The sequence below is a fragment of the Chelmon rostratus genome, chromosome 10 (genome assembly GCF_017976325.1).
Source record: "Chelmon rostratus isolate fCheRos1 chromosome 10, fCheRos1.pri, whole genome shotgun sequence".
In the NCBI taxonomy this organism is placed as follows: Eukaryota; Metazoa; Chordata; class Actinopteri; order Chaetodontiformes; family Chaetodontidae; genus Chelmon; species Chelmon rostratus.
In genome coordinates, this window is record NC_055667.1 from 11,675,324 (window position 1) to 11,689,701 (window position 14,378).

General features: G+C 44.6%; 1 protein-coding gene across 2 annotated transcripts in view; it reads left to right on the top strand.

Annotated features, from left to right (window-relative positions):
* The first annotated feature begins 2,794 nt into the window (after nucleotides 1–2,794).
* LOC121612836 (forkhead box protein J3-like) overlaps nucleotides 2,795–14,378 on the top strand; it is a 54,177-nt gene continuing 42,593 nt past the window's right edge. For both annotated transcript variants that reach the window (XM_041945973.1, XM_041945974.1), the window contains exons 1-2: nucleotides 2,795–2,916; nucleotides 3,221–3,695. In XM_041945973.1, the coding sequence (XP_041801907.1) occupies nucleotides 3,336–3,695 (360 nt within the window). In that variant the 5' untranslated portion in view covers nucleotides 2,795–2,916; nucleotides 3,221–3,335. The remainder of the gene's footprint in view (nucleotides 2,917–3,220; nucleotides 3,696–14,378) is intronic.

The following is a 14,378-nucleotide window of genomic DNA, read 5'->3' on the forward strand; positions in this document are numbered from 1 at the left end:
CGTTGGGTAAAAAGATGAAAATTTGAGATGCCACATGTGCTCCTTTTTGCCAGATTTTGAACCTCTTTTGATACCTACTAATATTAGCCAAATGTCTAGCTCTGAAAATTCATGTTCCCATGCACATTCATACTACAAGTGTTCAAACTATTTAATCAAACAGCGCTTTTTCTATGATCAGCTGCCAGAATATCCCCACTCCGCTACCTTTATTTTCTATTCAAGTGCAACTCTTTGAAATCTGCCCGGTTGGTTAAGTTTTTGATGTTTCCTGATCAGTGATACGAAGTTGAATCTTGTCGGTTTTTGGCTAGCATGTGCAGAAATTATGTTTGTTGGGTTTCCGTATGAGCCCCAAATCGCTGTATTACCACTAGTTTTCCCCTGCCCTGCAACAGAGACATCCTCTCTCAGGGACTGTTTTCTGAACCGTCGTGAAATTAACTGTATCTGGTCAGTTTATTTCTAAACATGCACTTAATGTATATTTATGGATGGAAGCAGATAATTAGATTTCGTAACGAGGTTCTGATTTATATTTTCTATTTACAGTTCTGATTGTTGCCATAACAGCACAATACCAATTAATTATAAATGTGTAGTGTTTAAAGGAACACCTGCATTTAATACATGTCAAAAATGCCAAAGGCAGATGTGGATCTGAGTGTGACGTCGAAGGGTTAATTTCCTCTCTCAATGTATGTGTGTATATTACACATATGACTGTTTCAGTACTCCCAGATCACCAAGAAACAATTACCTGAGATGAATAAGCCCGCTTTTAACTAAGAATATAGCGCTCAGCACCTATGCATACGGTGTCTGCATCTCTATAGACAGAAATGCAGAGGTATAATGTGAGCCGTCTTCTCCGCTGTGATCGTTTTTCTTCCCTGATACCATGCAGGCCTCTGAGACTGATGTGTAACAGCAGGTATCAGACACAAAAGGCACAGTGCTGAGGTTAGCCCAGTCACTGTGGGACCAGTTGACTGAGTCGACTAGGTAATTGGTTGCGTCTACCCGCCCAGCAGGGCCCCCTCTCCCCAGAAGCCAAGTCATGCCCCTCCTCTCCTCTCTCCGCTCTCTTCTATTACTCATCATCCCAACGCCTCACCAGGCTAGCGGTGCGAAGCTACACCGTGCCGCCGCGCAGCCAGCCCACGCTCCCAAACTCCTCAACAACAACAGCCACGGCAGCGCAGCAGGTCAGGGCTTGTGGCAGGCTGATTTGCAGCTTGAGCCTCCTTTTAATGAGGAGAAAATAAGTACTTGTTGTTCTGTGTCTTGTGTGTCACCACCCCCATCCCCACCTACCCACCATCACTACAACCAGCAATGCTACCTTCCCTTCAGCAAAAAAAAAAAAAAAAGGAAAAAAAGGTGCACTAATTAAGATGGCTTCATGGGATTTGGGAGAGGGGGGTTGGCTATGGCTTCTCCCACAGTGGCAGAGCCTTGAGGAGGAGATGGGGGTGGTGTTGTGCAAGAGGCCTCATCGGGCATATCTCTTCACTCGGTTCCTCTTCCCTTACCCGAGTCCCACTGCCTGGCTTGTTTGGCTTGATGAGTCTGCTGCTAAACATTTGTTTTTTTCGGCTCGTAATTAAGCAAGGTTTTTGCAGGAGCTGAGTATTTCCCTTCTTCTTCATCGTGGCTCTCCAGGGGGATTGGAGGGAAGAGAGACGGAGGGGTTTGTGTTCCTGCTGGTGGGAAGGCACATTGAAGTTCTCCCACCTTGATTATATACAGTGAGCATGAATGGAAAATGCGTGGGCCAAGAAGCTCTTTGTTGTTCAAGGACATATGAAGGTTACTGCATGGGATGGCAGATGAAGGCTTAGATTTAGATTTCTTTATCCTTAGGAGGCTGAATTCATCCAGCCATTGTTAACTCTTCACTGACATTGGCCCTGTCTTTATCCGTATCTTTCATAAAACTTATAGGTTTACCTGCATTTCCCAGTATAGAGGACACTTATCTTTCAAAGCACCAAGCACAGAACAAGGCAGTTTTCTTTGTTGAATCAGAATGTGGTCTGAATGCAACATCTTCACTCCAGCGATGAGTAACAGTTACATGACATTCTCAGTCCAGTAGTGACAAATCTACGAATGTTCTGTGACTGAAGTACAGAACAATTGGTGAGTAAGTTCTCTACCAAACGATTGTCTTTGTTTTTTTTCCTGAATCATGCTAAAACTATTTGCAAAAGCCCCCACTACCCCCCCCCCAAAAAAAAAAAAGTTCTGACACAGGACACGTTTTTAAGTTCAGTCCCGCGCTAAAAATAGCAACCAAATTAAAATGTTGAGGCTTCTTGAGTTAATTCATTGTTTGTGTCTGTCTGAGCAGGATCTGAGACGCAGGGAGGGGCGAGGGGGGGGGCGTGAGCATGGACTTGACAGGAGAGTGAGGCACGTTGAGACTCAGAGAATGGGAACACGGTGTGTGTGGGTTACACAGAGAGGGAAAGGGGACGAGCCTTTCGGCTCCTCTAGAGGGTTGGAATTCCTCCCGAGCTGTTCCCCCCATTTGGCAGGCACTTGTGAAAACAATTCCCCAGCTTTTAGTCACTCTGCAGATCCAATTGCCATTTCCACTTTGGAGGGAAGGAGAGTGAGAGGCAATCCAGTTATACAGAACAGAGAGAGAGAAAAAGAGAAGAGTTTTAATCGGGTTGGACAGATGCCGAGGCCAGTTGAGCGGTTGTGCGATATTAATATCTTATGAAGGCTGTCTGGCAGTGCGAGCTCACCGTCTTGTGTGGTTTTGTGTTTGTGCGTTGCAGCAGCGGCCATTGCAGTGGCTAAATGAAGAACTTGTGAACATGCACGAGGGAAGGACTCTACCTTTCACTTCGGTGACTTCCCCAGATGCTTTGGCCCAAAGAAAGATGGAAAGGAATGGGAAGAGTAAGACACTTAACTCATACCTAGTCCCCCATACTGCTTCGCTTCTCACTGTGCAGTTAACGGAATACAACTGTTTGATTGCAGTCTTTTCTTATCCATAGCTCACATTGCAAGTCGTACTTATGTGCAATGTTAAAGATCAAGTGATGGACATGCCAAAATATTAAGTTTTCCATTTTACAAAGCTTCACTGTATGTGGAAAATAATGTGCAAGTTAACATCTGTGTGTCTCTGCCAAGTGTGCTTTCTGCTCCAGCTAAAAGGGATGAATAGGCGTAGTAAACAAACCTCCTGCTCTTCCAGACTTGAGCCAAGGCTGCTGCACAGCACCCATTCAGTGAGCCAACAGGAGATCCTCCATACGCCACGTCGCCGAGCCCCCCACCCTACCCTTCCGACCCCTCGACCTACAAGCGCCATGACCTCTGAGCTGGAGAGTAGCCTGACCTCAATGGACTGGCTCCCCCAGCTCAGCATGAGGGCAGCCATCCAGAAGGCAGATGCGGGCCACCACCACGGACACCACCACGGACACCACCACCACGCTCACCATCACGGACACGGGCCTGGCAAGAAAATCGCCCATCTGGACCCGGGAACAACGCTGGACCAGGAGGAAGCCGCACAGCACAGAGACGGTAAACCACCCTACAGCTACGCCAGCCTCATCACCTTCGCGATCAACGGCTCGCCACGCAAACGGATGACCCTCAGCGAGATCTACCAGTGGATCTGTGACAACTTCCCCTACTACCGAGAGGCGGGCAGCGGCTGGAAGGTAAGACGAGATGAGAGAGATCAGAACTGTGATGTGAGGTTTTGCTCTTTAGGGTTAAGCTCCTGTAGACGGTTCCAGTCTGAGTCTGGTTCTAGAATGGTTAAATACTGGTATTTGCTAAGCACTCAAGGATAACAGGTCTAAGCATCCACTATTTTTTAATCTCTCCTCACTCGTAGAACAAAGTACAAACATCAGCAACAAATTATATCAGCTGTTGCTAATTAACATTAATTCTCTAACTCGACTTAGAGAAAGAAACAACACTCTAAAACAACCCCATGATCACGGTCGGACTGTGAGCTGTTTTTGTAGTTCAGCATGACCAACAGAGAGGTGACTCATATCCGTCTCAATAGTGGGAATTAGAGGTCTTCACGGGTCCACTCGGTTCTGGGCCTAGGCCTGGGACATGAGTCGAACAGGTCCAAAGCACACAATAATCAGGTCTGGTAGGGTGTCATTTTACTGCCACGGATCTTGAATCTGTGTGTCAACGTGTCTAATACCAGAGTGGATCCAGCTGGATCCGAGTGCACTCCAGCACTGATCACGTTTGGTTCCTCATCATCACAACAGGGGAAAATATTTGAAGAAGTCAGTAACTTATGGAAAAGGTTTATGATATTAAAGGACAACTGGTTTTTGGACTTTGGTTCCCAGATGTGAAATATTTGAGGCCTGTAAATGAGTTATTTTTGTAAGTAGTTTCTATGACCTTGCTCTTAGGACATTATTATAATACTGCTGCTCTTTTTGACTGTGGCTCCTTGTCAGTCGAGTGCATCATGCTGCTGCTCATTTTAGAAATTTGAGTCTCGAATGTTGAGGTAGGTTTTTCACAGGTCTGTTTCGGATTGCGTCCAACATGCCGGTTGTACTTTTTCGTATATGTCATGTTAATAATTTAAACTTCTGTTTTGAAGCAAGTTGCTCATGAAATCTAAGGTGTGCAAAAGTAAGCAGGCGACAGCTTTTATTTCAATGTTTCCTTGTGCTTTTCAGGTCAGAGTTACTCCCACCCATCAGAAGGTGATCACAGATCTGAATCTTTGAGTTCAGTTTAGTTATTTATAACTTCTAAATGTTCAAAGCTAAACTGAGATGTGATGGGGGATTTGAAAGAAGTCGGATTCAACAAGAGGATTTAATACTGGATTCAAATTTGATCAAACGCTATCAAACCCCCAACAGCATTGCCGGTGCTCAAAAATGCACAAATCTGATCCAGTGGTTGCCTCGAAGAGCAGGAAAACCTTTTAGTGAACCGGAGTGATTGACAGATGCATTTCGTCTCGTTCAGACGACATTATTAAATCCTTATGTAAATGTAGCTATGCAAATCCTGGCTAATATGAGCAGAAAGGTGGCTGTGTTATTGGAGACAAATGAATAGATCCCTACGGTTGTGTCTTGGGGATTCTCTACCTTATTAGTGAAGAAGGGGATGAATATAGTCCTTCCACTGACACATCGAAAAGGCTGTCTGCAAACTATCAACCAATTCATCTCTCTGAGAGCGGGAACATTTTTCTTCTTCTCTCATTATTTCTCTCTCTTTCACTTTCTATCTTCATCTCCCAAGTACTTGCACTTCACCCCCCCGCTCCCCTTCCTCTCTCCTTAGTCACTCACTCCTCTCCTCTCTTCTTTCCCTTTCAGGAACCTGTGTTTGTTCCCCGTCTATAATCTTCAACACACCATTCCCTGAGCAGAGCTGCATGCCAGAAACGGAGACAAAAAGGTTATGATACAAGCCAGGTTGTGTTGGCAGAGCTTCTTACCTGCATGTAGGATTCAATCAATTCGCTTTCTTTTTGGAGAGAGAGGATAGGGGTTATTAAGACCATTCAGGCTTTCTCTCGCTGCAGCTCATGACTGCCTTCTCCTGCTGGTTGTATTTGAGTGCCAGGATGTTTTAGTATCCCATAATTACACCTCTAGATTCATTGATTTGTGTGTGTGTGGCTGCATTCTAGTGGCATCATTAAAGCACAGCACTGATGGCATTGTGGTTATATTTTCACATGTTCTGGCATTTAACCGTCATATCAGTGCAGAGGATTTTGTTGTGAGATACCCAAAGTTGTTTATTTGTCAGTATAAGAGTATATGACAGGAATATGTTCAAAGCAGAGCACTTTAAAAAGGAGAAAAGACACTTCCACAACTGAGCTGTGCATGAACTGACATTTTAGAAGCATGTAAAGTCACAAATTAAGCACTTCCGTGGTACTTCAAGGTAAAGCACAAGCTACATTTCCGTGCTTTTGAGAAAAAGCTGTAAACTTTTGCTTCCTGGATGACCCGAACCCGCACAGTGGGGCTTGTATTATACCAGCCATGGCCGTCACAGGGAAAGTTACATAAGTCCGGTTCATTCCAGTTCAGGTGATTGCTGTCAGCTGTACACAGTGGGACGCAGACACAGAGATTGTCTGGCTGCCACGTTCGGCAGACATCGCCGGCTCGCACGCAGGCGCGCCTCGCGAGCAAACACTTTGAAATGCGTGTTTTCTGAATGTGCCGAGTCAAGGCGGACGCTCCAGCTTTCAGAAAACGCCTCGTACACGGTCCGTCGTGCTCGCTGTCTTCTTCACCCTCTGCCACACATGCCTGCACACACACACACGCAAGCTCGTACACCTACAGAGAGACTCCCGCTCAGGTCGGCAGCGTACGTGTGCAGTCTACAGATTGCACACGGGGAACGCAGCAGGAGAGGAGATCGGGGGTGGGGGGTGGTGGTGGTGGTGGTGGAGGGGGGGGGGGGGTCGAGTTGGAGAAGAGAGAGGAGACTGTCAGAGAGCAGAGGAGAGTTTTACTACCCAGCACACGCACTCCGTCTGCTCTGTATGATAATGTGAGAGTGCAGGAACGGCAGAGTTGAAACCAGGACAACACACAGTCATGCACGTACACGCACACACACACACACACACACACACACACACACACACACACACACACACACACACACACACCATACTTAGAAATCACATGAATACATACACTGGTTAAACACCACGGGCTTACTGCATGTGTTGCAGACACACACGCATGCACACACACTTTCACGTGCATTAAACGGCCTAAATCTAGTTAGCTGTTACAATCATGTAGCTTTCCAAGGTCGTGAGATTTTTGTGTCTTTGCTGGAAATGAATATGGAGAGGTCTTTCCCTCTGAGAGGCAATGAGATGAGAACCTCGCTCCGGATCTGTGGAGGAGGTTTAGAGCCATTTGTTTACGGAGCCTGTTGATGCTCGTACATTCGTCTTGTGTAACATGCATGCATAGCATTTCCTTTTTTAAAGCGGGATTAGACTGGAGTTACAGTATGCAGGAGGGGAATGCAAACAGCGTTGCATCAGGCTGCGTCATTATTCTGTATCGCTGGAACAGCATTATCTCCCCTGTTATCTTCACCAACCTCTCCCACTCTCTGCCTGTGTCCTACACTGTGCACTGCTCTGTTTTCCCATGCCCTCCGCCGCCCCCTCACAGCCCCTTCACACCCACGTGTCTGTCCACTCTAGGGTCCACCTTTACAGCGACTCATAGTGAGCACGCAGCGGGGGACCAAAGCCACGCAGGGGTTTCTCTTCTGTGCTTCGGTCTCCTATTCGTCAGTTTGTAACCATGAGTCATCTGTAATGAAGCCCGTTTTTGGTCTTTTGAGAATATCTTTTTTTATCCCAATCAGAATTTTTAAACTCTAAAAGCTGACCTTCACCACCTGCCCTACAGAAATGTTTTGTTTTGTCTTAATTAGCTTTCCTTTTATATTATACTTTAGCGTTTTGTAGTGCACTCTCTTTATCTGTTCAGCTGTAGATTGTGTTTTATATCTTGATGAAATAATGTTTTCATTGATTCTATTAAGTTTTGAAACACGTAGGCGATTGAAAGAGTGATTTTGCTAATGGATTAATCATATAGGTCACTTATTAAGCAAACAATTCATTGGTTTCAGCCTCTAACATGTGTCCATATTGTAAATAGAATATGTTTGGGCTTCGGACTGCTGATGGAACAAAACAAGAAATTTAAAGACATCACATTTGCCTCTAGAAACTGGCGATTTGTATTTTTCACTATTTTATGACATTTTAAAAACTAAATGAAGAATCGATGAAATGAAAAAAACTGTATCTGTATTCTATGCTGCTTATTTTATTCTATTCAGGCTGAATATAATGATGGGAAATGATGGCTATTCAAAGCTCACCTCACTGCTACATTATTACTGAAATGTGCAGGCCTTCCCATTATTTACCACTCGAGAAATGCAGTCTAGACCTGTACCTTCAGCAAATGGCTTGTTGCAGTATGTGCTGACTAACCTGCTCTCTTGCGACCCCCATCGCCTCAGGCTAGCTCCCATGCAGGCGGGCTAATTGCCTGCGAATTAGCAAGGCCTAATGTGACGTTGTAAAGGGCAGCGCTACCACGATGGCCTTTGGCCTTTGGCTGAACACCACATGTCACAGACAATCACCTGATATGAATCAGCACCGGGCCATTATTCTGGCTCGGGTCCTCTCCTGCCTGCTCTGTGGGAGATCTGCGACTGAGCGCAGCGGAGGTCGGCCCATATTGTCAAGTGTACTTACGTATGTGGGAGAAGGCTGTTGTCATTGGCTGCTGGGAGTCATTATGTGGAGCTGCACCGAGGCTCCTGAGCTTGTGTCTTATGAGCACATCTGAAATTTCACCTCTGTACTTCGCTTGTCGGGATTCAGCTTTGGGACAATCTGTGGAAGATCTGTCGAAAACATCGTGCAGTGTGTGTGTGGGTCTGTACGTCGACGCTTTGTAGTGCTTATGCACGTGTGTGGCTCTGTGTGCAAGGTTACATGTTTATGTGTTCACAGCTTCTGTCAGTGTGTGTGTGTGTGTGTGTGTGTGTGTGCTTTTGCCTCCATGTTCCAGAGAGTCATTTTAAAGAGTCTGGTGGTGGTGAAAATGCCACAGCCGTCTGCTTGTTTAATTGAGTCTCACCTCTGACTCTGTGTTGATCCCCTCGTCACTAAGTAACACATACAGAAGTGTTACATGTAGCCCAGCATTCCCAGTTTAAATGACGCATTAGACCAGTCTGCAGTCCAGATGTGTGTGTTTGTGTGTGTGTGTCTGTGCGTGTGTGTGTCGAGGTCAAAGCCTCGCTCTCCACATTGTGTGGGAAATGTTTGATACACAATGCAGACTCAAACTAATTCAAACTAAACCTTGACTCAAAAATGATTTTTTCTTTTGGTATTTTGCTATCGTAGCTTATTTCTGATAGAAAATTGAATTAACCTTTAGAAAACAGAATCCTAATTTCAGTAATTAAAACAGCTATAACTGAAAGAACCCAGGTTTTAGCATCTCAACATATTTTAAAGAGCTTGGTGTCTAAAAAACAACCATAATAAAAGGAAAATGTAGTGTCTTAGATAAATTTAAACCTAAAAACTGTAAACGTTAGTAATAAAGGCTATAGATAGAACCTTATTCCTGAAGCTATAAAACAAACTGATCCGCATTTTACCATGTCACAGTTCTGGTCCTGATCACTTCTGTGGTGACATGAACACACTTTGGGACAGGTGAGCCAAAATACACAGCTTACAAGATCATCTTTTTTTAATGTGAACAGAAAAGTGGTTTTCCCTCAATACAACTTGTGTTCCACAGGCAAAGACTGTGGACATCACTTATGCAACAAATGTTCTTTACTTGCTCAATCTGGGAGAAGCTAAAGACGAATTGTGAAACAATAATAGCACAAATTCTGAGGCAGTGTATACCAGGGACACTGTCCCTCCACCACATTTAGATTTTTAATATAAACTGCTGCCATCGTTCGAAGAACAACTTGAGATTATCAGCTGAGTTTCATTTTTAGGCCCCCTTCATGCACACCGATGCACATATACTGCATGCACACATGCAGCTATTAATTATACTCGATGTGTAACACTGCTAGAGCTTTTAATTACATACTAATCACTAATAGCAGTCTCAGTATTAAATTCTTAATTAAAAGCAAGGAATTTTGCTTGCTATCTCCTCGAGGATTTGGCACCCATCCAGCACCGCGTTTCCCTCTCTAACCAGCCAGGCCTGTAGCACTCTCCATATGGCTAATAATAGGCTTAAGGCTGGTTTCCGTAGCACTCTGGAATGCAACAATTATACCACAGAATGAGCTTATTCGCTAGCCACTGGGTTCGTATCCCGCAAAGAGACAAGGGCCTGTCTTTTGTCAGACCCTAATAAAATCAGAGTATCTTACAGAACCAAAGTTAGAAGCTTTGCTCATGTGTATGGGGTGATTTTTGTGCCAGTAAATAATGTGTTTGGCTTTTTGCGGAAGGCCAGTCAGATCAAATGGACACCGGTATGATCAGTTGATTTTCCCTGAGGTATTTTGACCTAAAAAGTAGACTGAACCAAAGCAGATTTTCTCAGCGACTGTCCGTTGTGACAATTTTCTCTGTTTTCATAAATCTATGGAGAAACCTAAATTTGACGCTGCAAAAATGATTGGCATGAAGTAACAAAACCAGCTCTTCACTGCAGTCAAACATGCACAGTGTTAGAGAGTGGATGCTTTTACATTAAACCTCTGGCACAATATATGTTAAGGGGCACATATTCACATTAACTAGTTGCTTATAAGCATGCATATTAGTAGCATATTGGCTCTTTATTAGTCATTAAAAATCACTTATTCTGGAGCTCAGGGTTATTAAGTGCTGGGGTTATTAAGATTCTAATTCATATACAACAACTACCTTACTGAGGAAACAACACGCCTCCACTTCAGCACTTTCAGCTGTTTTTTGGAGAGCTCACTGTCTCTGAGGTCTTCGTCTTCATCCGTTTAATGTCGCCCAACAACAAACTGTGCATCACAGCCAGCATGTGCTAAGTAACGCGACAGAAGCAGTCTGGTGACTTTGCCGGATCTCAGATGGTTAAACCTCTGAACTCTCAGTGTGATTCTGGAGTCAGCTGAGCTAACATCAAGAGGTGTGATCGCGGCTCGTAAATGGCGCCTTTGTAACTCAATCAGCTATATTAATCACAGAGAGGGTTTAAGATGGCAGAAAGTTTGCTTCTTAACTTTACCTTGTCATAGACCTGGACTGTGTCTGAGCAGGCTTGTGTTATGGACTGCTCACCTCTGTTGAATCGATAAATTCATAACTCACTGCAGAATGGTCTTCATCTCATCCAGTCTGAGCGAGGACAGAAAAAGGAAGCTGTCAAATATTGTTGGGATGCAGAGTACCACCAAGGAGCTCCTTCCTGCTCGTCCTCCCTCCCCTCCTTCCTCCTCCCCCCTTCACTCGCCTCCTCTGCCGGAAAGCCGCTGACAGAAGCTGTCACTTCGCCGCAGTGCTCTGCTCGACACAACCAGCAACAGGAAGTGTGCCGCCATGACCTCTCGCTGCTCTGCAACCTAGTTTGGTCTCTGTGTTATTTTGAAACACTATATTAGAATAACAGCTGAAAGAATTTGTCTTTCTAGTCTTGTGAGACAAGAAATCCTGCTGATGTGACAGAGGGAGGATGGTACCTAGTGGAGAATGTCAAACGATTGGTTGTTCAGGACGGCGGTCACCAACCTGGAGGTCAGGACACCCCAAAGGGTCGCAAGGTAAATCCAGGTGATGACAAGCTGGTAAAAAAGATCTCTGAGCTCTTTTATTGTGGAAGACTGAGCTGCTCACGACTCGTGTGCCATTTTTTTGATAGTGGCGGCAAGAGCCTTGCTGATCTGGGCCGCCCTGCACGGCATGGTGAGGTCAGAGAAGTTACCTTGATGACGTGCTGGAGGTGTGCTGGTTTGCAGAAAATGCAGTGAAAGACAGCAGCTCTTTAACTTTAACTGCTCACAGTCTGTTTCTGCTTATACTTTTTATTTCAGAACGGCACTGCTAATGAAGCTCAGTTAACTTGGTGATAAACACATTTCCTGTTTTTCTGACTCTCCTTCTGTTTCTCTCTCATATGTGTCGAACGATCGAAATCGGCATGGTAACGGATAACATCAGCACCACTTTCAAGCTTTTACAAAGCAACAACACAAGTAGGCCTCTATTAAACAGGAGAGGTCGCGCCACAGTCATTGCATTTACAGGAGGGATGTAATACTAGACAATCTGTCTCTATTAGTGTTTCTCTGCAGAGCCAGCGCGACTGTCACTAGGCGGCAGGGTTAAAGCGAGGGAAGATTGACCACTAGTTAATCGATCCCGGATGGTGTCGTCCTCTGGGATGGATGACAAAATAAAACTTAAAAATGCCAAAATATGTCAGCAAATATACTCTGGTGGCTGTTAGTTTACCTGGGTGGCCTGACACCTGATGTCTTGATATGTGAGATCAGTCTTTATGCAGTAGAGTACCTTATTTGATGTCTTCTTGTGTCAGGATTTACGGCAGATGACGCAGACAGTCATCGTGGAGTGAGTTGATGTCGCATTTGGTTATTCACCAGCACGAACAGGAACAGATGAGTGAAACTTCACTCCAAACCGCGGTGATTCAGTCCGAAGCTTCAGAAGTGCTCAGAGATGAACACAAAGACTTTTAAGAGCAGAGCTTTTTCTCTAGTCGCCAGTACAGACGTGTGTTGATCCACTCAAGACGAGGCCTGTTTGAGGGGGGCTGACCGCCACGGACCACAACAGCGTGGCTCAGAATTCCCCTGCTGTGAGGATGCAACGGAAATGTGTGTTTGTTCATGGCCAGCAATTAAATCAGACCGATGACGACGAGTAACCTGCGACAAGGGGCTTGCGCGTAGACAATGATTTAGCAGATTTAGGGCACATTTTGGTTGTAGCAGGGCCTGCTGGTCGGAATGATGCACTGAATGTGAGTATTCTCTTATTGTGTTGGAGCTTGGATCTCCAGAGACAGCAGCAACCCTACTTCCACCTTGTCTGGGATGGCTTTGTGCCAGTCACACACACACACACACTCATGCCCTTTCTCTCCTTCTCTTTCAATCACACACTCACACATATCTGTAAACAGGCACTGGCACACTATTGCAATGAAACATGCATGCATATAAACACAAATATTCACACGGCTGAACAGGTGTGTACATAACTGCTCACAGTCACAGGCGCATGCACAGGTGCACACACACCTGCCGACACACATACACACACACTCACACACACACACACACTTATGTGCAGGTGCATGCACAAGCGAAACTGAGGAATAAACATGTGCACGCACACACACATTCAGGCACACACGCCAGTGTCTAACCACTGACTGCACAGTCGCACACACACACTTCTCATCTTATAGACGACTTGTATGAAGTACTTCAGTGAGGGAGTGAAGAGGGCGGGGGAAGGGTCCATCAAATGAAATGAATATGTATCAGATAGGGTTTGAAGTAGTGACTTGTATTCAACCTCGCATTCTCACGGAGCGTCTGTCACTCTGTCACCATCAGGATATAATAAGGCATCTCAATGATGCTCAGAACCCAGGAGACTTTCACATCTAAGACACCTGTCCGTATGTGCGCGTACCCCCACACTCCCTCTTCCAGCCGACTCCAGCTCTTTATTTCTTTGTGCCTCTTGCACCCTCCCCCCTCCCAGCTCCTTCTCCTCTGCCTTACCTTCAAACTTTACCACATTTTACCCTCTCTTTATGCACTGTATGGGTTCAGCTGAAAGTTAATAAAATCTCCTCCGTCTCTCTTTTCTGCAAATATCCCCTCTTGCTATATCTTCCTTCCTTTTCTCTCTCTCTCGTTTCTTTATCTATTGTTCTGTCTGTGTGCGCACAAGGACTACCTCTCTGACACCACAATACATTCATCCTGAAGGGCATGGGAGAGACTCTCCTGAATACGGCTGTGTGGGTGTGCATTTGTGTGTGCACATCAAACTCCATAGGCCCTCCATAGGTTAATACCCTGGCAAACCTCTTGCCCTCTGACCTCTCGTCTCCCTGCAGACACACAGTTGGATCAGAGGTTTCAGCAGCATTTACACAACCACAGACATGAAGAGTGCATTTCTGTCCATGTTACATTTAACCAAGCCACATTAGAGAATTTATTCAGCAACAAAAACTTGAAAAATTTACTTCTCTCCAGCCTCTGAGGCTCATTCATCACAGTGGTCCCATATGTTGGATTTCTGACAACACTGTGCTGAATTTAAATTTCTTTCCTTCATTTTTGCATTTGTTTTCAGCAGTACTCTGTTATTTCTTTCTTTCATGTATTAACATAAGAAAAAAAAATATCTTTTAAGTTCCATCTTAGGCTTGAATTTTTATTTATTTATTTGTACATTGTCAACAGACCTGAAGTTGATACCTCAGGTTGTGTGCTTCACATGTTTATCTTTGAGTTCAAAGTCTTGTAAGTTCAAAAATAAAATCCAAAATTCATAATTAAATAATGGCTGGGATCAAAACATAAGAGAAACCACAAAAGTAAATTAAGCATAATTACTGCAGTTATTCCAACATTATTGGCGTTATGACAATAACATAGTCATACTCACTCTGTGCATTTCCAGCTACTTGTTTTTACATGTGCTTTTAATTTGTACATTAAAACAAACAAACAAAACCAGAGTAGAAACACTGAATACAAACCTTGAAATATCAGAGAAAAGTTTGTTTATTGATAAAAACACA